We start from the raw sequence: 27418 nt of genomic DNA, 5'->3' as shown, positions 1-27418 counted from the left end.
GAATGTCAGAAACATAATTTTGGCAATAAACTCACGTGCAGTTGCAGTAGTTCGGTGTGGTACTGGAATCCTGAAGTGAACAGAGGAGAAGATAAAGTAGATGGACAAGAAGACAAGAAAGCTTCTAATGATGCATGGAGTCCATCATCCATGTGTAGACACTGATCAACTATATATGAAGAGAGCAAATGGAGGAAGGGAACCGATAAGTGTGGAATACTGCATATGTATTGAACTCAAGAGCTTGATTAGATACATAGCCCAAAGTAAGGAAACCTTGCTAGTGTCAGTTAGGTATGAGGTGAGGACTGAAAGCAGAGAAAAAAGGAAAAATAAAGGAAGTAGTACAATGAGGATATGAAGAAGCGTTACGCGACAAGGGACTACACAATCAATTCATGTAGCCACAACAGAAGTTGCTGGAAAAAATAGGAACACTAAAAAAATTGAGAGCACCATACTGGCAGCATAAGACCAAGCTTTGGCCATGAATTGGAGGGTCAACTTTAGGAATAAACAAACATCTCCACTGTAGCATCTGTAATAGAGTGGACAAAATCATTGCTCATATAATGAACAAATGCTCTAGACTTGCTCAAAACCACTATGAGTTGTGGCGAGATGATAAGGCATCAAAAGTGTAAAATTGGAAACTGCACAAAAAGTGGGGGCTAGAGAGAGGCAAGATGTGGTATGATCACGAACAGCAGAGAGTGGTGGTGTCAGAGACAAGCAAAATCCTCTGGGATTTCCTATTCTAAACAGATCAAGTGCTAGAGCATAACAGACCGGACCTAGTGGTGGTTGACAAGATGCACCACATGTGCTATACAGTTGATGTTGCATGCCCCTTTGACCCACAAATAGTCAAGAAGGAAGGTGAAAAAAATAGATAAATACAACCCTCTTAAGTACAAAGTAGCCCAGATATGGAAAATGAAGGTGAAGATCATTCCAATTATTGTTGGGTCCCTGGAGACAATATCAGAGGGTATGATGAGGAATATAAAGGAAATCAGAACAGAATATCCAGTAGAACTGTGGCAAAAGGTTTGCCTCCTTGGCACAGCCAGAAAAATCAGGTAAATATTAGATAGTTGAAAAGAACAGGTAGCACAGTACTGTTCTCTGCAAGCAGCAAGCCTACTATGCATGCAAGACTCCAGGTGTTCCAACAAACCTTGAGATAAAAAGAAATAATAGTAAAACTACAGTGAAAATAAATAGGGCATTGGCAAAATATGACCGTCCTCAAGTACAACAATAACTATTTCAACACACAATTTCACATCAAGAATCTTGCAAAACAAATATATAAATGATGAAAAAATTACTTACCCAAAATGGTCCAAATAAACTGTGGAGAATTGGTAAGGTAGATTGCCACAACATCTCCTTGTTTCATACCACAAGACAACATATAGTTTCCTACTCTTGAAGCCATTTTGTTTACGTAATCATATGTATAATGTTTCCCCTCAAAGATAAGCATTGTTTTATTAGGGTATAATGATAGTGTTTTATCAAAGACAGAAATAAAGTTATCTTTAGAAACCAATATCTCTTGACTCTTTTTGAATATTTTCATTCCCATAGCTATCTGTTTCAAATCAAAATAAGTATTCTTTGCAAAAGGTTTAACAGCTTTTTGCCAAGAGTAATAACCAACAGCACTTGCACATCCTGTAGCAGCAGCCAGTAATAAGGATTTAGGATCCATCATGTTGTTGTTGTCTACAGAATAATGACTGGATAGTAATCTGTTAGAAAAAGAAAAGACAAAAAAGTTAGATTGAATTTTCTAGCAAGGAAAATTAGTTTAAGAGCTGCTTTTGTTGTTGTTGTTTTGTAGCTGGTGTGATGGTGTGTGGCCCAGTGGTTAGGCTGTTGCACACATAATCACTAGATCATGGGTTCGATTCTCTGAGTGGGTAACACATTGTATTATTGAGCAAAGCACTTCATTTCATATTGTTTCAGTCACCCCTTTCAATCAGGGGAGAATGTTGGCCAGCAGGGTAGCATCATTTGAAGGCTAAAACAATACAAATGCACATCGTTATCAGCGATGTGAAACAATATCTGATAGCCTCGTCAGTCACATGATCACATGAGCATGTGTGTTTAGTCCCAGGCAGGGGTGCCTTAGTAGCATTATAGGCCCCTGGGCAAATCAATGCATTGGGTCCTGTAGTATTTAAGAGCAACCACAGAATATATAGAGCAGAATTGGACCACAGAACCCATAAGACACCTAGGCTACTGCTCAGTGTGCCAGTGCCTTTAAGAAGACCCTGGTCCCAGGTCTAACTTGATTGAGTGAATCATGACAACTGGCATACTATCTGCAAGTATCCAGTCTTCTTCTTTTCCCTTGCAAACAAAACGTATCGAGAATTACTTTGCCCAAGGCATACTTCCTTTTCAACATGGTACAGTGTGACTTGAAAGAGGTTTTGCTATTGTTTCTAGCAAACCTAGTAACCCTTTGACATACACACTTTGAATTTAATGCATAAAAATTAGAAATTGAGAGCTTAGCATGTGTTACATCACATTTGCAGCCAAAAACAAATGCTTAAAAGGATCAGTGAAGAGAAACACCACATCTCCAGAATTACAAATGAATAACCTTGCTGTCTATAGTATATATATTATATATATAAAAAAAAGTTTTTACATCAATCCTATCCCAAAAGATAATTACTTACCTGGAAACAAAACCATACTTAGGGAAGATTAGAAAGAATAAGCCAAATGTTGTTAAGATTAATTAATGTCAATGCCATTATTGTATGCAGTAAGGGAAAAAAACAAGAGTTTTGAAAACAAAACCGATTTTTAGAAAAATATTTCTTCTTTCTGGGGCTGGAACCTTTAAATACTTTTGGTTTGGTTTGATTAACAGAAGACCTCTAACAGTGATTCCCCATTTGGAGATTCTTTAACCCTTTAATATTCAGATTATTCTGTCAAATATAATACTTTGATGAAATCATGCATTATCTCATTGTTTTGAGATTTCAATGATGTAAAGGTTTATTTTTAGAATGGCATAGTAGAGTAGGTGTGAAAGGCCAGATCTGGCCAGTTTGACTATAAAACAGGTAGAATATTTGGGCTGGAAATAGCCAGTTTAAATGCTAAAGCAATACAAATATACTCTAAATGCTAAAGCAATACAAATATACTCTAAAATGAAAGCAAAACCGATTTTTAGAAAAGTATTTCTTCTTTCTGGGGTTGGAACCTTTAAATACTTTTGATACTAACCCATCTGAAACTGCTTCTGATTCTATGATACAAACTTCCTAATTTAAAGTAAAAAAATAAATGTGCCCCTTTAAAGCCTAGCCAGGCTCATGGGCCCAGTTTCCCGGTTTCAATGGCGTATGTGTTCCCCAACTGGATGAGACGCCAGTCCATGGCAGCGTTACTCATTTTTGCCAGCTGAGTGGACTGGAGCAATGTGAAATGAAGTGTTTTGCTCAAGAACACAACACGTTGCCCGGTCCAGGAATCAAAACCACAATCTTATGATCATGGTCCTGACACCCTAACCACTAAGCCATGCACCTCCACAATTTAAAGTAACCTAAATTAAAATCTTTCATCAAAATTCTATATTAATTTATTCTCTAAATATCAGCTTAATATTGATAAAAAAATATTGTAATATTGTTGTTGTGACCTCCCTCAGTCATGAATGACTATGGGATTGCACCTAGAAAGTTACCCTCCAAGGCACAAGTCTGAGCAACATTGTTTATGGAAGACCAGCAGTCGCCCATGCATTCCAGCTTCCCTCTCCATGCTACCGATGTTATCCAAGGGAAAGGCAAAGGCCGATACAGCTTGGCACCAGTGACGTGGCAGCTCATTAAATAACATGCAAGTGGCTGAGCACTCCACAGACACATGTACCCTTAACGTAGTTCTCGGGGAGAATCAACAAGACACAGGGTGTGACAAGGCTGGCCCTTTGAAATACAGGTACAACAGAAACAGGAAGAAAGAGTGAGAGAAAGTTGTGGTGAAAGAGCACAGCAGGGTCCATCACCACCCCCTGCCGGAATCTCATGGAGATTTAGGTGTTTTTGCTCAATAAACACTCACAATGCCCGGTCTGGGAATCGAAACCACGATCCTAACCACTGGGTTAATGTGCCTCCACATGCTAAGTGGTCACAATAAACTTTATATGGATGATCTCAAGATTTATACTGGATATAGCAAACAACTAAATATTTGTTGTATGATGCAAATTCATTAAGAAATTTGGTCTGAAATTCAGCTAATAAAAATATATCTAAACTCACTTTGAGAGATAGAAAACAAACTACAGTTATAGATAGCATATAAAATAAACGAAGATAAGAGAATATGATCAAAGTCAGATAAAAAGTAGGAATTAATGAACAAGATAGAACATCTACAGATATAGAAAATAAAAGGTTATAAAGGAATATTATAGATATATTAGATTGATATTTAAAGCCAAACTAAATGCTAAAAATTATAAATTAGGTGTCAATGAGCAAATGATGAATTATAGTTATGATACTTTCAGCCTTGCAAGTTAAGAAAATTAGTAAGACAAGGAAAACAATTTCTAAAACCGTCCAATCCATACCAGCATGGAAAGCGGACGTTAAACGATGATGATGATGATGTAAGAGGCTGAAATTTTGAAGGAGTGGCCAGTCAATTACATAGACCCCAGGGCTAAGCTGGTACTTATTTTTACTGACTCTCAAAGGTAAAATTGATACTTATAAAAGAAAATAAGCCCTGGGGTCGATTTGTCTGACTAAAAACCTTTCAAGGTGTTACTCCAGCATGGCCACAGTCTAGAGACTGAAACAAATAAGACACACACACACATATATATATATATATATGATGGCTTCTGATGTCAGTTTCAACATATGAGTGTTTGAAAGAGAGGACTTAAAGAGAGTAATAGAAAGAAAGAAAAAAACAAACAAAAAACTAAGCAGCTGCAACTTTTTGCAGTGGATGCATGAATGCAATTTCAACATGTGTTTGATGCTAGAGTGAAAATTATACAAGTACAGCCCTCATGATACTGACATAAGGGTACATACAAACACACATATATATTCATATCCTTACAAGGCAAAGGGAGAGATGGATGCTTATAAATGCCAAAACCTTCCCAGGTGAAGAATGTACCCCACAACATAGACTGGTAGTTAGTGACTTTAGGATCAGGACTAGGAGGACAACCAGAAGACGACAAATATGGAGAAGAAGGATCTGGAAGCTTAAAGATCCTGCAAATGGACAGAGATTTAGGGACATATTACTTGAAGCCTCTGACGAAGTAGAAGGGGATAGAGCATCACAGGGGGTAGAAGACAGCTGGACGTTTCTAAGGGACAACCTGCTGAGAGCCACTGACCAGATCTGTGGCTGGTGCAAAGTCCCCTCTCGACCTAGAATAACGTGGTGGTGGAACAATATTGTAGACAGGGCTATTAGAGAAAAGAGACAGGCTTGGAAGGTCTGGAAAAATGGGGGTAGCAGGGGATTGTATCAGACTGCCAAAAGAGAAGCTAGGAGACAGGTTTATTAGCCAGAGGGGAAGCAGATAAGAAAAAATTTGCCAATGTTCTGCGCCGTGAGGACCAAAGACTGGAGGTGTTTCGTGTTGCAAGACAGTGTGTGAGAGGGAATCGTGATGTGGTAGGAGAGAAGTGTGTTCGCATGGAAGATGGTTCACTTGCGCTAAATGAGGATGCAAAGAGAGAGGTTTGGAGATGCCACTATGAAAGGTTGCTGAATGAAGAAAATGAATGGGATAAAGAGAGTCTGCCGAATGTTGACCCAACAGAGGGACCAGCTATCCGAGTTGATAGTTCCGTGGTAGCTAAGGCAATTAGAAGCATGAAGACAGGGAAAGCCCCAGGCCCATCAGGAATCACTGCAGAGATGCTCAAAATGTCTGGTAGTGTCGGCTATAGCCTAGTCACCCGTATAGTTAATCAGGTGATACACAAAGGGGTCATACCCAATGACTGGTGTAGCAGTATAATAGTCAACTGCTACAAAGGTAAAGGTGATGCCCTAGATACAAATAACTACAGAGGTATCAAGCTGTTGGACCAGGTGATGAAGGTTACGGAGAGGGTCATAGCCCAACTAATTAGAGAGAGAGTTAGTTTAGATGAGATGCAGTTTGGGTTTGTGCCAGGGAAAAGTACTACTGATGCTATATTCCTGGTAAGGCAGCTGCAGGAGAAATACCTAGCCAAAGATAAGCCCCTGTACCTGGCTTTTGTTGACATGGAGAAAGCCTTCGACAGGGTCCCCCGATCCCTTATCTGGTGGGCAATGAGGAAACTAGGGATAGATGAATGGTTAGTGAGAGCTGTGCGGGCCATGTACAGGGACGCCGCTAGTAGGGTGAGGGTTGGAAATGTGTACAGTGAAGAATTCCGGGTAGAGGTAGGAGTCCACCAAGGCTCAGTACTCAGCCCCCTCCTATTTATCATAGTCCTCCAGGCAATAACGGAGGAATTCAAGACAGGATGCCCTTGGGAGCTCCTCTATGCTGATGACCTTGGTCTAATTGCTGAGTCGCTATCAGAACTGGAGGAGAAGTTTCAGGTGTGGAAACAAGGATTAGAATCGAAGGGCCTCAGAGTCAATCTAGCTAAAACCAAAGTCGTAATCAGTAGGAAGGTAGACAAATCACAAACACCTTCAGGTAGATGGCCCTGCTCGATCTGTAGAAAAGGTGTAGGTAGAAACTCTATAAGATGCACCAAGTGTAAGCTATGGACACATAAGAGATGCAGCAATGTCAAAGGAAGGCTAACTAGGAAGATGGTTTTTGTATGTGGCAGATGCTCAGGAACAATAAACACTGAAAATGCTCTGAGACCAACTTCCGTCACTTTCCAGGGAGAAAAACTAGAAATAGTTGATAGTTTCCGTTACCTAGGTGACCAAGTCAGCAGCGGGGGCGGGTGTGCTGAAAGTGTAACTGCTAGAGTAAGAATAGCTTGGGCAAAGTTCAGAGAGCTCTTACCTCTGCTGGTGACAAAAGGCCTCTCGCACAGAGTGAAAGGCAGACTGTATGATGCGTGTGTACGAACAGCCATGCTACATGGCAGTGAAACATGGGCCATGACTGCTGAGGATATGCGTAAGCTCGCTAGAAATGAAGCCAGTATGCTCCGATGGATGTGTAATGCCGGTACTCACACTCGGCAGAGTGTAAGTACCTTGAGAGAAAAGCTGGACCTAAGAAGCATCAGTTGTGGTGTGCAAGAGAGACGTTTGCGCTGGTATGGTCATGTGGCAGAATGGATGAAGATAGTTGTGTGAAAAAGTGCCACACCCTAGCGGTTGAGGGAACCTGTGGAAGAGGCAGACCCAGGAAAACCTGGGACGAGGTGGTGAAGCACGACCTTCGAACTTTAGGTCTCACTGAGGAAATGACTAGAGACCGAGACCTCTGGAAGTGTGCTGTGCGCGAGAAGACCCGGCAGGACAAGTGAGTCCATAACCCGTGGCCTTCTACATGGGATGGAGCCAGCCTACGTATGCATACCTTCCCTTCTTGGGACATAAAACTCTACTTGTGAAGACGTGATGAGGCAAGTGAGGATCAGAATCGAAATCGATCAATGGAAATTGCGGATGTGCTACCAGTGCCGGTGGCATGTCGAAACTCTGCTTGTGAAGACCCGTTGAGGCAAGTGACGATCAGAATCGAAATCGATCAATGGAAATCGATCAATGGAAATTGCAGATGTGTTACCAGTGCCGGTGGCATGTAAGAGAACTTTCCGTTTCGCGACCGTTGCCAGCACCGCCCCGTTTCGTGTCCGTTGCCAGCCTCGCCTGGCCCTCGTGCCGGTGGCACATAAAAAGCACCATCCGTTCGTGGCCGTTTGCCAGCTCTGTCTGGCACCAGTGTGGGTGGCACGTAAAAAGCACCCACTACACTCACGGAGTGGTTGGCGTTAGGAAGGGCATCCAGCTGTAGAAACACTGCCAGATTTGACTGGGCCTGATGAAGCCTTCTGGCTTCACAGACCCCAGTAGAACCGTCCAACCCATGCTAGCATGGAAAACGGACGCTAAACGATGATGATGATGATGATGATGATGTGTACATGTATGTGTGTGTTTGTGTTTGTGTTTGTGTGTGTGTGTAGTATATTTTGGGTAAAGACCTCATAACACACATTTAAGAGCTCCAATGCTGATGTTTGGCTTTCATGTTATTATACTTGAGGGTATTTCCAGGTATGGCCATACATGAAGAACTCCTTTCAACATAGGATTAATATTATAACAATTATAATATAACATGAGGATGGAAGCTAACAGGCTTTAATAGTGGATAACAACAGATGTTTCTGCACCCCACATCAGCCAAGAAGTTGCCAGCTTCATATCCATATAGCGTTATGTAAGATTATTCTTAATAATTATTATATATTTGCATATTGTTCAACAACAGCTGCTTGTGGGTGCTTCATAAGGTGAAGTATAGATTTTTGTCAATGTCTGAAATTATTAGAAGACAGACACGTAATATGTCACTTGGTATCCTATAAAAGGTTGATTTGGATTAACGAAATAACATTGCACAGTGCAAGTTAAACAAAAGCAGCATTGAATTCCTTATGGCAATAAGATTTTTTAAAAAAAGCTGTAGTTAATTCATAAATGCTGATTGGAATTACTAGAGATTATAAATATGTATACAAAGAATCAAATCACAGAAGGGAAACAATGTAGAAAAAGTTTAAGGTTTTGCTAGAAAGTGCAGCTAAACTCTCGGAGGAATTTGAGTAACAAGTAAAATTTTTAACATTTGGAAAGCAAAAATAGTAAATTAAAGTGTCATATGAAAAGATAGACAAGGGGTGTCAAAACAAGGCCACAGCAAGTGTAGCATGATGATGATGAGAATGAAATGAAGACATTGGAGACATAAAATGTAACATGAGTCTCAAGAGATTATTTGAAAATTTCATTTATTTTTGACCTGTTAACCTACTTCATCTTAGACATGTAAAAAACCATCCGATGAGGTTTTAATGAAAGATTTTATTTTTGCTTTTATCTTTCTTTTCATTTGACCAATACTATTGTTTAAATAAGGTTGTTGTTTTGTTTTTTTTTGCTGTTTTCACTCACCACAGCAGATAACATAAAGGTCATGTTGTCCCTGTTATTGTTGGTATTATTGTTGTTGTTGTTGTTGCCATTATTGTGACAAGTTTTTTTGGTTTGCTATTCACAAGTACCGCCCACCACCAGAATAAAACTATTTGATTGATGGAAAGTATAGAACATCTTTTGACAAGTATTCAGAAAAATCTAACAGTTCTTAATCGTACTTCACCCAATGAAGCAACGGCTGCTGTTGCTGGACAATATTCAAATAGATAATAATAATTAAGAGTAATCTTACATAATATGAAGCTGGCAACTTAAAGATGATGTAGGGTGCAGAAACACACGTTGTGATCCACAATTAAAGTTTTTTAACTTCAATCAGTTCTATATTTAAGAGATGAGGAATTATGTACATTATTTACATTATTTACATTTGACGGATATTTGTCCTCATCTTGTTTGTTGTTAACACGTTTCAGCTGATATACCTTCCAGCCTTTATCAGGTGTCTTGGGGAAATTTTGAACCTGGGTTCTCATTCCTAAGGTATTTTCAATGTTTTTATTATTTACTGCTGGAATAAAACTCAGAATCTTGGGCTAGTAGCCTGCGCTCTTAACCACTATGCCATGGGCATATGGCGTAGAGGTTAAGAGCATGGGCTACTAACCCCAAAATTTCAAGTTTGATTCCAGGCAGTGACCTGAATAATAATATTGATAATAATAATAATAATATAATAATAATAATAATAATAATAATAATAATAATAATAATAATAATAACATCGAAAAATACCTTAGGAATGAGATCCCAGGTTTGAAATTTCCCCAAGACACCTGATGAAGGCTGGAGGATATATCAGCCGAAACATTGTGTTAACAACAAACAAGATGAGGACAAATATCTATCAAATGTAAATAATGTACATAATTCCTCATCTCTTAAATATCGAACTGTATGATGATTAAAGTTAACAAACTTTAATTGTGGATCTCAACGTGTGTTTCTGCACCTCACATCATCTTTAAGTGAGCTGGCAGAATCGTTAGCATGCTGGATGAAATGCTTAGTATTATTTCACCCGTCACTACATTCTGAGTTCAAATTCCGCCGAGGTCGACTTTGCCTTTCATCATTTCAGGGTCAATAAATTTATTACCAGTGAAACACTGGGGGCAATGTAATTGACAAATCCCCTCCCACCAAATTTCAGGCCTTGTGCCTTTAGTAGAAACAATTATTATTATTATTATATTTGTGTGTGTGTGTATGACCATGGGATTGCACCTAGGAAGTTTCCCTCTGAGGCACAAGTCCGAGCAAGGTTGTTTATGGAAGACCAGCAGTCAACCATGCATACCAGCCTCCCCTCTCCACTCCACCAGTGTTATCCAAGGGAAAGGCAAAGGCCGATACAGCTTGGCACCTGTGACGTCGCAACTCATTGTTACAGCTGAGTGAACTGGAACAACGTGAAATAAAGTGTCTTGCTCAAAGACACAACACATAACTTGATCCAGAAATTGAACTCACTACCTCACGATTGTGAGCCTGATGCTCTAACCACTGAGCCATGCACCTTCACATATGTATACAACAGGCTTTCAGTTTTTTTCTGCCAAATTCACTCACAAGACATTGGTTGGCCCAGGGCTATAGTCCAAGGTGCCTTGCAATGGGATTGAACCCCAAACCACATGGTTGGGAAGCAAGTTTCTTAACCAAATACCCCTGTCAGCTGCACTTATATCAATTATAAGAAAGAAATCAATGGACTTACCTAAAATTTCAATTTTATCAAATTTTCACCAGAAAAACTGAAGTAACTCCATGGAGATGTAGCTAATGAGAAAAGAAAATTAAGAAAAAAAATTACTAAACAAAATAAATACATAAATAATGATTTCCAATTTTAGCACAAGGCCAGCAATTTCAGAGGAGCTCGTAAATGGATTGCATCAACCTCAGTGTTCAGCTGGGCACTTATTTTATTGACCCCAAAAGTATGAAAGGCAGAGTAGACCTTGGCAGAATTTGAACTCAGAACAAAGACAGACGAAATGCCACTAATCATTTTGCCCAATATGTCAACAATTCTGCCGGCTCACCACCTTAATAAATACATAAATAATCCTTTTGAAGGCACCAAGCTGGCAGAATCGTTAGCACACCAGCGAAATGCTTAGCGGTATTTCATCTGCCATTACGTTCTGAGTTCAAATTCCGCTGAGGTCGACTTTGCTTTTCATCCTTTCGGGGTCGATAAATTAAGTACCAGTTACGCACTGGGGTCGATGTAATCGACTTAATCCCTTTGTCTGTCCTTGTTTGTCCCCTCTATGTTTAGCCCCTTGTGGGCAATAAAGAAATAAGAAATAATCCTTTCTACCATAGGCACAAGGATTGAAATTTATGGGAGGTGGACAGTCGATCACATCGACCCCAGTGTTTCACTGGTGCTATTTATCAACACCAAAAGGATAAATGGCAAAGCCATTAAGTATTTGCCCAGCATGCTAACATTCTGCCAGATTACCACCAATACATACATTAATAATAGATAACAAAGCATACCAGTTACGCACTGGGGTCGATGTAATCGACTTAATCCCTTTGTCTGTCCTTGTTTGTCCCCTCTATGTTTAGCCCCTTGTGGGCAATAAAGAAATAAGAAATAATCCTTTTTACCATAGGCACAAGGATTGAAATTTATGGGAGGTGGACAGTTGATCACATCGACCCCAGTGTTTCACTGGTGCTATTTATCAACCCCAAAAGGATGAATGGCAAAGCCATTAAGTATTTGCCCAGCATGCTAACATTCTACCAGATTACCACCAATACATACATTAATAATAAATAACAAAGCATACCAGTGAAGAACTTAATCAAATAAATCATTTTTAGCTTTTGAGCCAGTGAGTCAGCTGCTATGCAGTTGCACAACCAGCTAGAAACAAAAGCCAAATAATAGCACTCCAGTTTAGAATATTTTAGCATATATGGTTCTTGATATGTAAAAAGATAGGATCAGTAAGATCACAATGCTGGTGTGCTCAGTCAAAGATGACTCAAGGTTAAACGGCAACATTTCTTTTGCACCAGGACCAAGCATTTGAAGTACCCCTACCTTTCTTAAGATGGTGGAGTGTAATATCTGAAATGGATAATATTTGGTTGTTATTTCCGGCAGTTTAAACAATCAAGCAAAATTCTGTTGCTGTAGCTTTTTAGCCCAAATTAGCTCTGATGTAGCAGACCCATTATCAAAAGTATTTCAACCTTGACCACCCCATCTTTTTAATATATATCTAGGACTAATATATATCTAGTGAGCAGGCAAAATTGTTAGCATGCCAGACAAAATACTTTAGCGGCATTTCATCCATCTTTACATTCTGAGTTCAAATTCTACTAAGGATGACTTTGCCTTTCATCCTTTCAAGGCTGATGAAATAAATACCAGTTGAACACTGGGGTCGATATAATTGACTTACCTATCCCTTAAAATTGCTGGCCTTATGCCAAAATTGAAAACCAATATATATCTGGTATTACATGATTCAATGCCTCCTTCCTGTTTTAAGGGTGTTATTTGAAGAACTGTCATGTTGAATTTTAGCAGATCCAACAACTATACAGAGGATTCCTCATTTTGTTCAAAAGCAATTGGGGTCTGGTAGAGGGGGGGCTTTAGTTATGAGCTTGTCATTATGTCCATTGAGGAAATATATATATATAAAGCGTACTTTGATGAAATAGCTTTAGGAAGAAAACCACATAACATTTTTATTACCACATTTCTATTAAAATATGTTACTTTCGTTTCTAGAAATTTTGAAAATAATGACGAATTCAATAGAATAGCTTTGTTATTATTAAGACTATGTCTGAAACATAAATTAACAAAAAATTTTTATGAACAGTTTTAATTTTGATCACTTTAAGCCAAAGGTGGTCTCAAACAGATCGGTATCAGAAAGGTTAAACTAGTCATGTAGCTGAGAGTATAGAGAAAACAGCTTCGTACTTTGGCTTCACTATTAAGAAGTGAAAATACTGCTAGACCATGTAAATTCAATAAGACCTGTGATACAGTTTACAAAAAGAGAGGAAAAAGTTAATAAACTGGCTTTTCTGGATATGCTAATAACTTCCACATATCACAAGTTGGCCTTTAACAAATAAAACTTGAACTTTGATCCCCACCATTCATGGAGCATAAACAAAGGCATTGATCGTAGCCTGTAACATCAAGCAAAACTCAGGCACATGCCAATGAGAGATGATCAGGAGTGGAAAGACCTTTCAGAGAGACAACTACCTTGCAAGCATAACATCACCTGCCAAGAGCAGAGATGCAATGGTTAAGAATGTTGTCAATCAAAAATCTACCACAACTTATCTAACTTACACTATATCAGTGGTTCTCAACCACTTTTTGTCTATGGATCCTTTTGATTCCTACTTTACTCTACTGGACCTCCATAGCCATTCACTGTGTTAAAAAATCTTACTGTGTCTCTATAATCAAATGTTATTAAGAATTATGAAAAAAAAGTTAAAATGCTTTGTGTATTGTAGAAGCATAAGCAATTTATTTTCAGAGGAGCATTGTAAAGATATAAAATTATTTGTGAAGAGACAAGAGAAGCCATCACTATGAATAAAAAGTTGTGATAACAAATAGGACATGACACTTGGTGATAAAATGATAAAAATAATCAGCACATATGTTGACCTTTGATAACCTTCTAAGTAGGCCAGTATAGAAATGAACAGCATATACGATCCATTAGTTACAAGAGAAAGAACACCAAACCTACAAATATAAGAGAAAAGGTAGGTTTAATGCTCCTGGCTTCCTCTGCTTCATTATCCTAAGAATCAATGGAATAGTGAATATAAAAGTATTAAGTGCTAAGTGTAGTAATAGTTTAGCTAGTGAACATGAGTTCAAATCCCTGGGTAAATCAAGCTGTAAATACTCTGGTTGAAGTATAACTATCTAGTGGCACCACAAGTAGTAAAATATCCTTGGTAAGGACTATGTAAACATATATTCAACATGCAACAGCATACTGATTTATGGCCAAAGGGTAGTGAAAGAATTCCATATTGGACACCAGGGATCACAAGGATGGAAATGCTTGTGCACAGTTATGTGTACTGGTCAAAGATGGACAAAGAAGTTGAAAACATAGTAAAAGGCTGCAGGGATGTACACTGGCAGCGAAATTGCTTACTCAAAAATGGGAAACTTGGCCAGAAGTAAAATGTCCATGGGCAAGACTGTACATTGATTTTGCGGGTCTATTAAATGGTTATTACTACTTAGTTGTAGTTGACAGTTTTACAAAATGGCCAGAAATTGTTAAGTGCAAAAAACCAACTGCCTCAATTGTGATAGATTTCTTGCATGAATTATTTGCAAGATTCGGCATCCCAGATGTGACTGTATCTGATAATAGAACACAATTTAGAAAATTCTGCGAAATGTTCATGGTAGAACATAAAACAATAGTGCCTTACCATTCCAGATCAAATGGACAGGCAGAGTGTTTTGTGAACATTTTTAAAAGAGCTTTAAGGAAAGCAAACAAGGAAGTCACAGATGAAGTCACCCTGCAGCAATTCCTGAGTGTATAACAAGGTGACACCAAACCCTGATACACCAGCAGGAAGCTTACCAGCAGAACTGATGTTTGCCAGGAAGGTGAAATCAGTTTTGATAAACTGTTACCTGGCGAGGAAAGAAAAAGTGCCAGGAAAGACATATCAAAATTTTATATGACATGAGGTCATATAAGAACAGAAAACAGTAAAGGGAAGAAGACAAAATTACAAAGTACATAGAAAAATTGATGTATGGGGTAAAAAGAAGAAAAGGTATTGAAAAAAAACATAGAAACCATTTGAAGAAGAGATTCATAGAAAATTAACTATACAGAGTGGAAGAACTTATGGAATGGCTGTATGACATGTTCTAGGTACCAACACCATTACAGATGGTTGAACCCATGTGTACAAGTGGAAGAAAAAGGAAGAGCACAAAGTTCCTATAATTAAACAACAAAAAGAAAAAAAATATGAAGTTGGAAAAAAAACACTAAAATAGGAAAAGGAGCAAATGAAGTAAAATAAAATGACTTGCTTCACAAAGAAAAATATAGACTAAAAGAGATGTTACAGAGAAATGACAGTCAGTCATTATAGAAGTCAGTCAGTAGTAGTAGAGTTGTTGTATGAGTTTCTCAGTTGGAGTCAGTGTCAGTTACATGAAATATATTGAGTTCAAGTTACCTGGCAAGGTAGATGTTACAAAGTCATTGACCTGCAGTGCTATCAGCAATAGCACAATAGATGAGTCGAAAATAATAGACGTGGAATACTGCCACAACATAATAATGTTGACAAAAATATCACAGTGCCAACAACAACATACAAGTGGATGAGGATCCACATTATAGCAGTTTATGACTTAGACAAATGAGCTGAACTCTAGAACTGAAGTTATTCAGTGTATGATCCATTGCCAATCTGTGGTTGTGAAGCAGATGGAACCTAAAGTGAAGGCTATCATGAACAATGTTAATGCCTTCAAAGATGCCTTAAGATTGTCGATGCCTTCAAAGCGCTTGCACCTAATGCATGTCTTTTCCATGAGTAATTTAAGGATTTTCTTATTTCTTTATTTCCCACAAGGGGCTAAACATACAGGGGACAAACAAGGACAGACAAAGGGATTAAGTCGATTATATCGACCCCAGTGTGTAAATGGTACTTAATTTATCGACCTCGAAAGGATGAAAGGGAAAGTTGACCTCAGCGGAATTTGAACTCAGAACGTAGCGGCAGACAAAATACTGTTAAGCATTTCACCCAGCGTGCTAACATTTCTGCCAGTTCGCCACCTTATTCAAGCATTTTCTATCACACAGAAATGATATGGCTTTTACACAGTGATGTGACAGAATTTGTGCTCTCACCACATAAAACTTTTCCATTTAATCAAAAATACACTCTTAATGATAGGCTCTGTGAGTCCATATTGCAGCTGCATTTCTCAAACTAAGCTGACATTTTAGGGTATGTCAGTGCATTGAATAAATTACACACCTACCCTAGTATGTCATTTTTAACATAAACAATCACATCATCAAAATCTCAAGACTAAATGATGCAGGATAAATTCAAAAGGATGTGAATAAATATGCATTATAGTTGACAGAGCAAATTGAACACTAAAGGGTTAAGGCTGGATGGTATGACAATTTCCCCATTCAGTGACTATAGACACCTCATCTGGGATGCCACTTGCTGAGACACCTTCTCCAGTGGCAACTTGTTGTCAGCTACCAGCCTAGGCTCTCCTGCTCATCAGGCTGAGAGAAAAAAAAACTGTCAAGGCATTAGTTACTCCCTGACAACTCCCTGTGGCAGTTGAGGCCTCCAATATTCTTTGGTCCCTGGATCATATCCCTGCTCACCACTGTCGGGACAGAGATTGCTGTCCACAAGTGCAAGCTCCATGCATCAGAGTGGCTGTTCCAGGGCATCTCCCTCACTAGCATCCGAGGCAATGCCTTTTCCATTCTGTCTGCTAGTGCCATGCGTTCTTAAAATAAGATAAGTTATTAAAAGAAGCTTGAATTTCGTAGGTAATAGTATTCATATACTCATTACTTTCTTTAAATGTTCATTTCCAGAGCTTGATTTTTATACAACCAGTTTAGTAGTGAATTCTTTGACCTGTAAAATTGCTTGATGTGCTGAAGTTTAAAGCAGTGGTCGTTGACATTTTTTTGCACCACAGACCAGTTTTATGCAAGACAATTTTCTACAAATGGATGGATCACACGCATAACAAAGCACAATAAAGTGCATAAGATATAATCTAATTACCTCTTATCTTTTACTCGTTTCAATCATTTGACTGTGAATATGCTGGGGCACTGTCTTGAAGAATTTTTAGTTGAATGAACAACCCCAGTACTTTTTCAACCTCTTTTGCCTAACAGCTAAACTATGGGGACGTAAACACACCGACACAGTTGTCAGGTGGTGGTGAGAGATGAGCACAGACACACACACACACACACACACATATTTATGGTGAGCTTCTTTCCATCTACCAAATCCACTCATGAGGTTTTGGTTGGCCCAAGGCTGTAGTATAAGACACTTGCCCAAGGTGCCACACAGTGGGACTGAACCTGGAGCTATGTGGTTGGGAAGCAAGCGTCTTGTCACACAGCCAAGTCAGCACCTATTAATATTACATATATGATACAAAAACACCCAGCAGATTGCAATAGTCATTATACAGAAACAAATTTTAAATTTTATTCTTAATCCTGCTCTGACGACACCTCTAACGACTTGTTTATTTCTAGTATGCTCTTTTACCAAAACAAACACATTGCTATTTTTCTTCTTAATCTTTTCTGTTCTTTGTGTTCGTGTGCTATTTCAGTCAATGTGAAAAGTGACCCAGATTAATTCTTGATAACATTTTCCCCTCCTATTATTTCAATACTAAATGCATAGTCATGGCTGTACTCATAAGAAGCTTGTTTTGCAACTACATGGTTTCAGGTTCAGTTCAATTTGTTCAATTTCAGTCAATTTGTTCGACTAAAACCCTTCAAGGTGGTATCCCAGCATTGCCGCATTCAAATGACTGAAAGTGTAATGGTTTCATGCAGGCATGGCGTGGATTCGATCCTCGATCACCAAATTTCACATAACAGTTCAACAACACTTTTCTCGTGGTTGATGCATAATTATTGCGGCATTTGTTCAACAAATTTTATTCAACAAAAACAATAACAATATTTAACAAAAACATCTTTAAATGGCGGTTTGACCATCTGCCAAGCAAATGGAAAGCAGAAGTTGAAGTAGATGGTGAATATGCTCCGGAATAATCATTTAAAGGGGTTTTTGTTACATGTTGTTATTGTTTTTGTTGAATAAAAGCCGCAATAATTATGCACCAGCCCAATAGTTTTTCTGTGAGTGACAGTAGTTACATTTGCCAGATGCCTTCTCTAAACAGAATAATGTCATTGCCACTTGACCCTTCTAACCTCTTCTAGGCCACCAAAAGTTAGAATAGACATAACAGGTACCACCAACGAAATCTATTGCTCTCAACAATATGTCTATCCTTCTAGCTGGTTTTTGCATAGTTATAAATACTAGAATTAGGTGAGGCAGTGAACTAAGACCAAATAGAGTCATGACCCCAAGCAGACAGCCACTAAAGTATAAACAGCCTGAAGGAGAAAGGTTACACAACTTCCCTCGACTCTATAACTTTCACTCACTCAATTTTTTTTCTCTTACATCATTCTACCACTATCTGTGGTTTACTACTACAATAAGAATGTGTACATACATACAGGCCGAAATTAACTTTCTTAACCTAGCATGCTCCTTCAATTATATCACACCTGCCCGTCAAGGTATGATATCATATTAAGTAACGGTGCAACCAATACCTTAACCAAACAACTTCATTACACAAGTTAAAAAGTATAAGACATACATATATGCGCATGCAAGCACACACACACATAGAGTCCCTTTTTTAGCAATTGATAATTTTGGGGGTATTTCACTTAGATTCCGTAAAATCTCTGAAGACCCCTTGGGCAAGACACCCCCCACCCCCGCCCGACCACTTTTTCCTTAAAAAATTGGGGGTTTTTTTCAAACATAGACCCTCTTTTCAGCTACGGGGAAGACGAATCTGCAGAAAAATTGGCAAAAATCGACATTTCTAAATTAACACCCCCACCCTTCATTTCCTTCATTTTTAACTTTTTTTTTTTTTCAAAATGCAGAAAAATATGTAGATTATCATTCTGAAAAAAATTTCAAAACATTTCTGTACTTACAGTTACAGTTTTAGGGTTAAGGTTAGGGTTTTAGGGTTAGGGTTTCAGGGTTAAGGCTAGAGTTTTAGGGTTAGTGTTGAGGAAGAAAGTCAAAATTGAAGAAGTTGGGGTGGAGGAAGGGGAGATTTCTCAAAGCCAATTTTTGGCAATTTTCCAGAACCTCCGTATCCGAAAACGGGGATTTTTGGCAAAAAAATTACAAAAATAAACAAATTTAGGAGAAAATGGGGGGAGGGGCCGAAAGACTTCCTCCCCTAGGACTAGTGACTCTTTAAAAAAATAAACCCATTCATTAATCTGAGGTAATTTGCCGAGATAAGTAATACTTCAATAAAATAATAAATTCGTTTTTGATATTTAATTCCTGTCTAAGTCAGCTTACATCATCCCAGGATGAATAGAATAAAGTCAACACCTTTATTCGATGCAATATTTCTGCAATATTTAGATGGCAGCCAAATTGCACCCTAGTCACGCCTGACACGAAAACTTCCATCGCCACTAGTCGTGCCTCCAAGTGAACCTCGACGTCGTCTCTCGATTGCAAGAAAAAGCAGCCAAATTTTCGAATTGCACTCAACAACTTTACAACTTATAATTTATTACCCCCGCCCTCAACAGTTTTCAGTCGTGTTTGTTTGTCCGTGGACAAGATATCTGAAGAACGGTTAGATGGATTCGGATGAAACTCCCAGGAATGTTTGACATCGTGACTGGCTCGAACTGATTAAATTTTGGGATCGATTCGGTACCGTGCAAGGATTCTGGATTATTTTTCCGGTGTTTTTTTTTTTTACTTAACTTTAGGGAACAGTCGGACTCATTTTTAATATTCTCGTTTGTGAGAGCAGTCGAGTTTATTTCAGATATTCTCATTTTAAAAATCATCTCCGGCTAATCGTTGAGAGGACGTTGGTGTTGCCTTAGCGGAGGTTATTGCTGTTTTTTGAAAAAAACTTTTCAACAAATAAATCATTCATACATCCAGTTTTTCCATTTTCTTTCCTTCTATGTATAACAACCAGAGGACAGTTGATATTACGTCTACTACAAAATCTGTGCTAAACAAATTACAACACTATTTAAATCTACTGACATGACAATATATAACTAATTACTTATATAAAATGAATAAATAAATAATTATTATTGCATAATCATTTTGCTCACCAGAAGAGTAACAGTTAAAAAAAAAACTAAGAGAATAATCAAAACTCACACGATAAGATTCAGGCGTAACAAGAATAGTCCTAGTTTGACAGGGTAAGCAGTGAGACTACTCACTCATATAAACTTCAGAGCATTGTGATGATAACGATGACTATAATGCACTCTTGCTATACCTCTTTCTTTTTTCTCTCTCTATTTAGATAAATAGATGTTTTATATTTCGCTTAGGCATAGTAGTACTATAGTATGAAATTTAATAAATGACAAGTGTGCAAGAAATTATGCAACAGATAGATAGATGTGTAGTGGTTAATTGTGAATCTGGTGAACAGATGCAATAGGAATGTGGATGCCTTTGAAGTAAAGAAATGAATGAATCAATTCATAGTTAAAATAATTTATTCACTGGACTTAATTTGTCGTTGGTACACATAATTCTTTACTACATGCAAATGTTGACAACTGCTACGAGTTGCGAGAAATAGAAACAGGGTACATCTGTGGAAGTGATTATGTCAGAAATGAATATGTTTGTGCGTAGTTCATCTAAGACAGTAGTCTACCTATTTCTTTACAACCCACAAGGGGCTAAACACAGAGAGGACAAACAAAGACAGACAAACGGATTAAGTCGATTAAATACGACCCCAGTGCGTAACTGGTACTTATTTAATCGACCCCGAAAGAATGAAAGGCAAAGTCGACCTCGGCGGAATTTGAACTCAGAACGTAGCGGCAGACGAAATACCTATTTCTTTATTACCCACAAGGGGCTAAACATAGAGGGGACAAACAAGGACAGACATAGGTATTAAGTCGATTATATCATTTCTCTCGGTCTCTGCAGTCTGACAAAACTTTCTGTCGGCATGTAGACCTCTCTTGTCAGTTCCTCTGCTGACCACCGTATTTATAACAATCGTGGCAGCTAGAAGGACATACATACTGCAGCAGAGATCGTGCCTAAATAGGTCAGCTCCTGTCCATTTGAACTTTGCCTGAAATGGCTGAGGTGGTAGGTCAAAGGGAGATGATCAATCACTTTTTGACGACAAGAAAAAAACCCTTTTTTCGCACCTGTTGATCGTGGTGGTTTGGACGACCGAGAATTATTAGATACGGGTTTGAATCTAAGGCTTGGAGAAGGACGTGTTAATTTTTACAGATACATGTAAATATTCACACGGACATACACACATGATAGCCCCACGTGCATATACACCAGTCCATACGCGCACATACACTCACAAACACATGAGACGTACAAAACTCCATACAGACACTAACACACGCTCCCATACACACACAGGCGCACATAATTTTAAGCTCGCCCACATATATTCACACGCACTCGCCTGCTGGCCCATATAATTTTAAGCTTGCCCACTAGTAGAAATGAGCCGGAAGAAGAAGGTCATGACGTCAGGGGTCAAGGGACTGACCAGAAAAGGAAGCGCGAGAGGGGCAGTGGGGGTAGAGAGGCGAGCATCGGCCTCATTTTGCCCGCCGGGGGCATCGCGAACGGACGCCAGGGAATTCGCTCCCGGGTTGGTCAGATAGCATCTGCTTATACTGAATGACAGGAGTAGGGCAGGATCGCCGGAGAGATTACTGCTAGACAGGCGTCGACGAGACAGTAAGATTGGTGAACCTCTCTTCATTTCCCACGCACGACAAGCTATTTCGGCAATCATATACAGACATCCTAGTCCCCTAATATATGATAGCAGTGAAGATAAGATCGGCAGTGACGTCATCAGACCTTTCTATGGCGAAGGAGACGTAATAGCTTGTATTCAAAAGGTCAGAGTTGTAACCAGACTACAAGGCATCGAAAATGTAGCAAGCTTCATGGCGCTGTATTTAGAGAGGAGCGCGCTGGCACAGTACCTCAAAATGAATGAAGAAGAACAAGATTGAGCAGCGCTTGAGAGCGGCTTACACAGGGGGAGAGTACACCAGTTTTGCTAAGCTGGGAATGGACAGGGGAATAGGTTGACGAATATACTGTGGAGGTACGGAGGTTGGCTGTTTTATCTGGTCTCACCGGAGAGGGACTGGGAAAGGTGCACGACTGGTCTTTGTGAATGGCTTTCCCGACGACATGTTGATGCGGCTACAACAATTGCCAGGCGGCAACGAAATGGCGATGAGCGAGCTCATCGTTCAAGCCCGCATATTGACACAAAACACCGAGTGGAAGGCAGTGGTGATGGCTGTTGTAGAAGCCCACGATGGCCAGTGAATGACGAAAAGAGACCTGCTGTGGAACGATAGCGACCGTTCACAGGCCGGTGTTTTAAGTGCCAGGGAGTGCGCAGAGCCCGGACCAGTTTGCTTCCGGTGCAAACAGATTGGGCATATTGCCCAAAATTGCGGTCAGGGAAAAGGCCACGGAGAAGTTACTGCCTCTCAAACCTACCCCGCGAACGAGTAGAGGCGCTGTGTCGGTTATATGACTCCGAGACTGCATGCCATGTATTATATGAGTGTGGATAGGACCCTGTATCTCGCCAGGAAGATTGACGCTGATGTTACTAGACGGAGCATCCAAAAGGCGGTCAGGAATTTTGATAAGTGTCAATCCATCGACCCTGCTCCGGGTGTGCATGAGCAAGGAAATATTTTGGTAGAACACAACTGGAGACGACTAGCAGTGGATGTAACGCACTACCGACAGGGGACGTATCTCTCGATGGTCGACTGTGGACCGGATCGGATGGCCATTTCGAGGGAATTGAGGGCAAGCACTGCGGACGAAATGGCATGTATTCTAAACGAGGTATTCTTAGAGCGGGTCTTTGTGAATGAATTGCTGATGGTCAACAGCACAGCGTTTCGTTCGGAGGCGCTGAATGAGATGCTCGACAAGTGGAAAGTGCACCGCTTTTTCAGAGCGGCATACAAGCCGAGTGGAAATGGGGTCATGAAGAGACATCATCGAATGATCAAGGCCATATCTCGCCACTGGAATAAGTATTCTGGTACATGTCGCCTCGATCAGGTCAGGCCAAACAGTCCGTGCCACATAGAACAATATTCAAATATGAATGGAAGCATCCGAGTAAATCATCGAGATGCCCTGTAGAAGAGAGGGAGCCCATTTTGTGGACGTGGGAAATGAAGTCTGGATCAAGCCCCCAAAAGCACGCTGCACAACTCAGTGGAACAGAGAAATAGTGACGGCTGTCAGTTCCAATACAACATTTCTGTGGATAGAATACCACGTCATGTCTTAGGTGTTCGTAGGATTGTCGCTTCGTCGGATGATGATTGTGGAAAAGAGGAAGAGAATGAGGTTCCCAACTTAAGAAGATGACAGCGGGCAAGGCACCCACCCGGATGGGTGGTAGATTTCGACATGGAGTGAAGTGAGGAGGTGATCTTTGAGATCGGGGAGGCGTGTGGAGATGAGCCGGAAAAAGAAGGTCATGACGTCAATAGTCAACGGATTGACCAGAAGAGGAATCGTGAGAGATGGAAGTGGGGAGAGAGAAGCGAGCGTCAGCCTCATTTTGCCTGCTAGAGGCATCGTGAACGGACGTCAGGGAATTCGCTCGCTCCTGGGTTGGTAAGATAGCAGCTGCTTATACTTGATAACAGGGGTAGGGCAGGATCGCCGGAGAGATTACTGCTAGACAGGCATCAACGAGAGAGGAAGATAGGTGAACCTCTTTTCATTTCCCACGCACGATACCACATACATTTAAACCTGTTCGCCATCATTCACCCATACACACTCACACACGCCATTCTAACATGTGCACCCTAGTTCAGCCAGGTCACCGTTATTATCTCCCATTCACTCAGCCTCTTTCATTCAGTCACTTCATCATGTTGACCCGTTGATCCCTACACATTTCTTTATTTCTCCGTTTTTTTCTTTTTATTCTCTGTCCGTTTTTTTCCCTCTCAACTCTTTCTGTTGAAGAGCATAGGTTTAAAATGCCAAAGACTTTCCCATTCTTCCTGGACATCAAACTACTTTTCGTTTTCTGTAAATCTGAACTAAGCACCACCACACACACACATATATATATTATAATGGGATAGGTCGGTTTATGGGGTTACCCTGGGTAACAGCAACAAGCGCAACGACATCATGCACCCACAGAAGTTCATGGAGTGCACTGGGAACTCTCTCAAACAGCATATTTCCAACTATCTGTCCTTCAGAGTCCCAGAAAGGAGATATGCGACATCGCTGGCCAGCTATATCTGGCAATTACGAGATGAAGAGATTCCATACTTGATTGCATAGAAAATACTCAAGAACCCATGTCCCTACTTCAACAGGATGAAACGGTTCAAGTTATGCATTGCCTAACGCACGAGGATCCTTAAAGACTTGCTCGTGCCAGAGGGCATCCTCAACTCCAGGACGGAGATTTTCGGACCATGCTTGCATTTTAGAAAATTCCTGGCGGTTTTTTTTTAATCCACATGGCGGCACCACAGCCAGAAAACAATAGCCAAACCCGAAGGGAGACAATCGTTTACATTTGTGGTGCTTTGGTGACCGCAAGATGGTAACACGGCCGAAGATCGGACAATGGCAAAGGGAGAATAATAGGGTAGGGTTTTACCCTTCAAAACGAGGCTCCCCCCCATACTTTAAAGAGATCTCAGGCCAGACGTGTTTGGGGTCTGAAGAAACGCCATAAGGCTAAACCTTAATGAGCGAGAAACCCAGGGTAACCCCATAAATCGGTCTACCCCACTATAATATTAACTGCTCTGCATCTTAGAGTGTACTTTTCCTCCAGATTTATGTATTTCTAAAAACGATCCTCTGTGTGTGTGTGTAAGCCGTCTAAGAGTCCATAAGTTCGGGAAAAGTGCACTTGTACAACCGGACTACTAACTCCCACTTTGAAGGGTATGTGTTTGCAATCCAAGAGCAAGATACATTAACCAAATACCTAATGCACAAAAGGGACAGAGTTGCAGGAAGTGCTGCAAAATGTGACAACTGATGCAGATTTTGTAGAGTTAACATCAAAAATATCATTGATATCATAAGCAGTTGTCCGAAAATGTCATCACGGTATTATCTACCAATGAGACATGATGTTGTAGATAGGATACTACAATGAAATCCGTCGGAAGGATAACCCCAAGGACAAAGAAATAAAAACTCACAGTATGGTGGAAGCCATAGCTATTCATGATAAAAAGGAGTACTGGTGGAATGTCCCAGAGAAAACCTCAATAAAATGTAAATACAATAGACCTGATATAATGATTTGAGATTGAGAAGAGGAACTGTGTATAATTGTGGAAATCGGCGTTTTGATGAAGAGAGTGTAGTTTTTTTTAATTGTTAAGAATATATCCCAGTTTTACGCAAGGGCGAAATACAGACTGTATTCCGAAATTAAATAGTGATACTATACACTTTTAACGGCTGAAGTTGTGTTGAGGGATAAAGCTGGTTTGAGTTCCAATATACGTGTGCATATAAAGGAAGGAACAGAAAAACCAAGATGATAAAATGCGACGATTTAGTCAAGCCGTAAAAGAGCATTAACATGGCAAAGCTGTTGAGATACATCTTGAAATATACTGTTAGCAAATGTGCAAAGTTTTCTAATGCTGATGGTATATGATGCATGCGGTGTAAAACAGGAAAACATATATGAGACGTAACTTCTGCTGTATGGCAGGAACAAACATACGCACCAAAGAATAGTGGGGCTGCTTGGGAAGTAAACTTGTTCTCTGCCAAAGATCTGAAGTCGACCGTGCAAACCTACCTAACTAAAGAAATAGCAGGAAAGGTCTCCTTATATAGCTGATGGTAGGCTCCCAGCGGGCAGATATAAATTTCTGGCGCTTGGTTGGTCTGTCACATGCTGAGATAAGATCCGGAAAGGCTAGATTGGTATATAACCAGGTCATATGATCACTTGCAGAAAAACGCGTGTACAAGCGGATATTGGCCTATTTAAGCTTAAACAAGCATGTACTTGCTACAAAATTTTCGTAAGCGTGAAATTTTGTAACTAGAGGTGGCTTGTGGGTGGAGTACCTATATGTTGTAAGGAGGATATGCATGAGGCTGTGGGTAAATAATGTAATAACACCTTACAAACATTCAATGAATTTTATTTCACCGTACAAATAAGTTGTAACGGGAACTAACATAGCTTCACTGCACTTTTAAGGTGCAGTTGGTGCATACAAATTACCGTTGCTTTAATATCCAGATTCTACCAGTCAGAAACAACAAGACGCAGACGTAAAAAATATATATCTACTTTATTCTCTTATGACAGTAACAAATAAGTGGTATATCTGGTTCCGCTTGGCATGGATGTGTCAGAGCTGAACTTTATCGCTGTAGAATTTACAGTGTTCAAATGCAAACAACACTGGTCAAGATGGCGTCCGAATAGGGAGAGAAAATGATGTGGTCGGCAACAAATCCTGGTTAAAAGTCTTCTCTTGACTGCTGCTATCAAGTCCGGACAGAGAGAGAAAATTACACGTCTGATGCCTTCGGTCGCTGTGTCTCAAGTCACTGCCTACTGGACGCTGGTGGTCAACGTCTTACGCTCCCTTCGCCATACAAGCCAAACGCCACGTCAGCAAATTCCTTCTTCCGGTGGTGAAAGCACCGGCCCCGCACGCGCGAAACAGAAAAGGGCGGTGCGCGCGCGCCGTTGTACAGGATCACTACAAAGTTTTCACGTTGGCCATGAATTAGAAACTGTAATAACAAAGTCGACGCAATGTAAAGAATAAATCTGTAGCTTTTACAGTTATTCTTTTATTCTTTCATTTGTTTCACTCATTTGATTGTGGCCATGATGTAGCACCGTCTTAAAAGGTTTTAGTCGAAGAAGTCGACCCCATGACTTATTCTTTGTAAGCCCAGTTCGGATCTATTCCATTTGACGGACATATTTTTTAATTACTTTTTTTTTTTTAACTAAACATTTTGAAACTTCTGATACTGGTAGAATGTGTCACATAGAACAGGGTTTAATCTCAACGTTTTTGACAAAATTTTGTGTTTTAGAAGTTATTTCGTGTTAAAGTTGTTGTATATGGGTAATTTTAACTGGTGCTGTTGCGAACAACTTCCGGTCCATTGACAAAACGATGAGTGTTCGACAACAGAAAAATTTAAACTGAAAATCTCCCCTAACAAAACCCTTTTGATATATATA

At 39.8% G+C, this 27418-nt stretch overlaps 1 protein-coding gene across 1 annotated transcript in view; it reads right to left on the bottom strand.

Annotated features, from left to right (window-relative positions):
- LOC115232646 (long-chain fatty acid transport protein 6-like) overlaps positions 1-20431 on the bottom strand; it is a 63943-nt gene extending 43512 nt beyond the window's left edge. The window contains exons 1-3 of the mRNA XM_029802644.2: positions 20293-20431; positions 10949-11010; positions 1339-1760 (exon numbers count right to left, since the gene is read on the bottom strand). Of these exons, the coding sequence (XP_029658504.1) occupies positions 1339-1723 (385 nt within the window). The 5' untranslated portion in view covers positions 1724-1760; positions 10949-11010; positions 20293-20431. The remainder of the gene's footprint in view (positions 1-1338; positions 1761-10948; positions 11011-20292) is intronic.
- Positions 20432-27418: the final 6987 nt, after the last annotated feature.

This window comes from Octopus sinensis, linkage group LG2 (assembly GCF_006345805.1).
Source record: "Octopus sinensis linkage group LG2, ASM634580v1, whole genome shotgun sequence".
In the NCBI taxonomy this organism is placed as follows: domain Eukaryota; kingdom Metazoa; phylum Mollusca; class Cephalopoda; order Octopoda; family Octopodidae; genus Octopus; species Octopus sinensis.
Note: the sequence above shows the minus strand (reverse complement) of the source record. Positions and strands in the feature narration are given on the sequence as shown.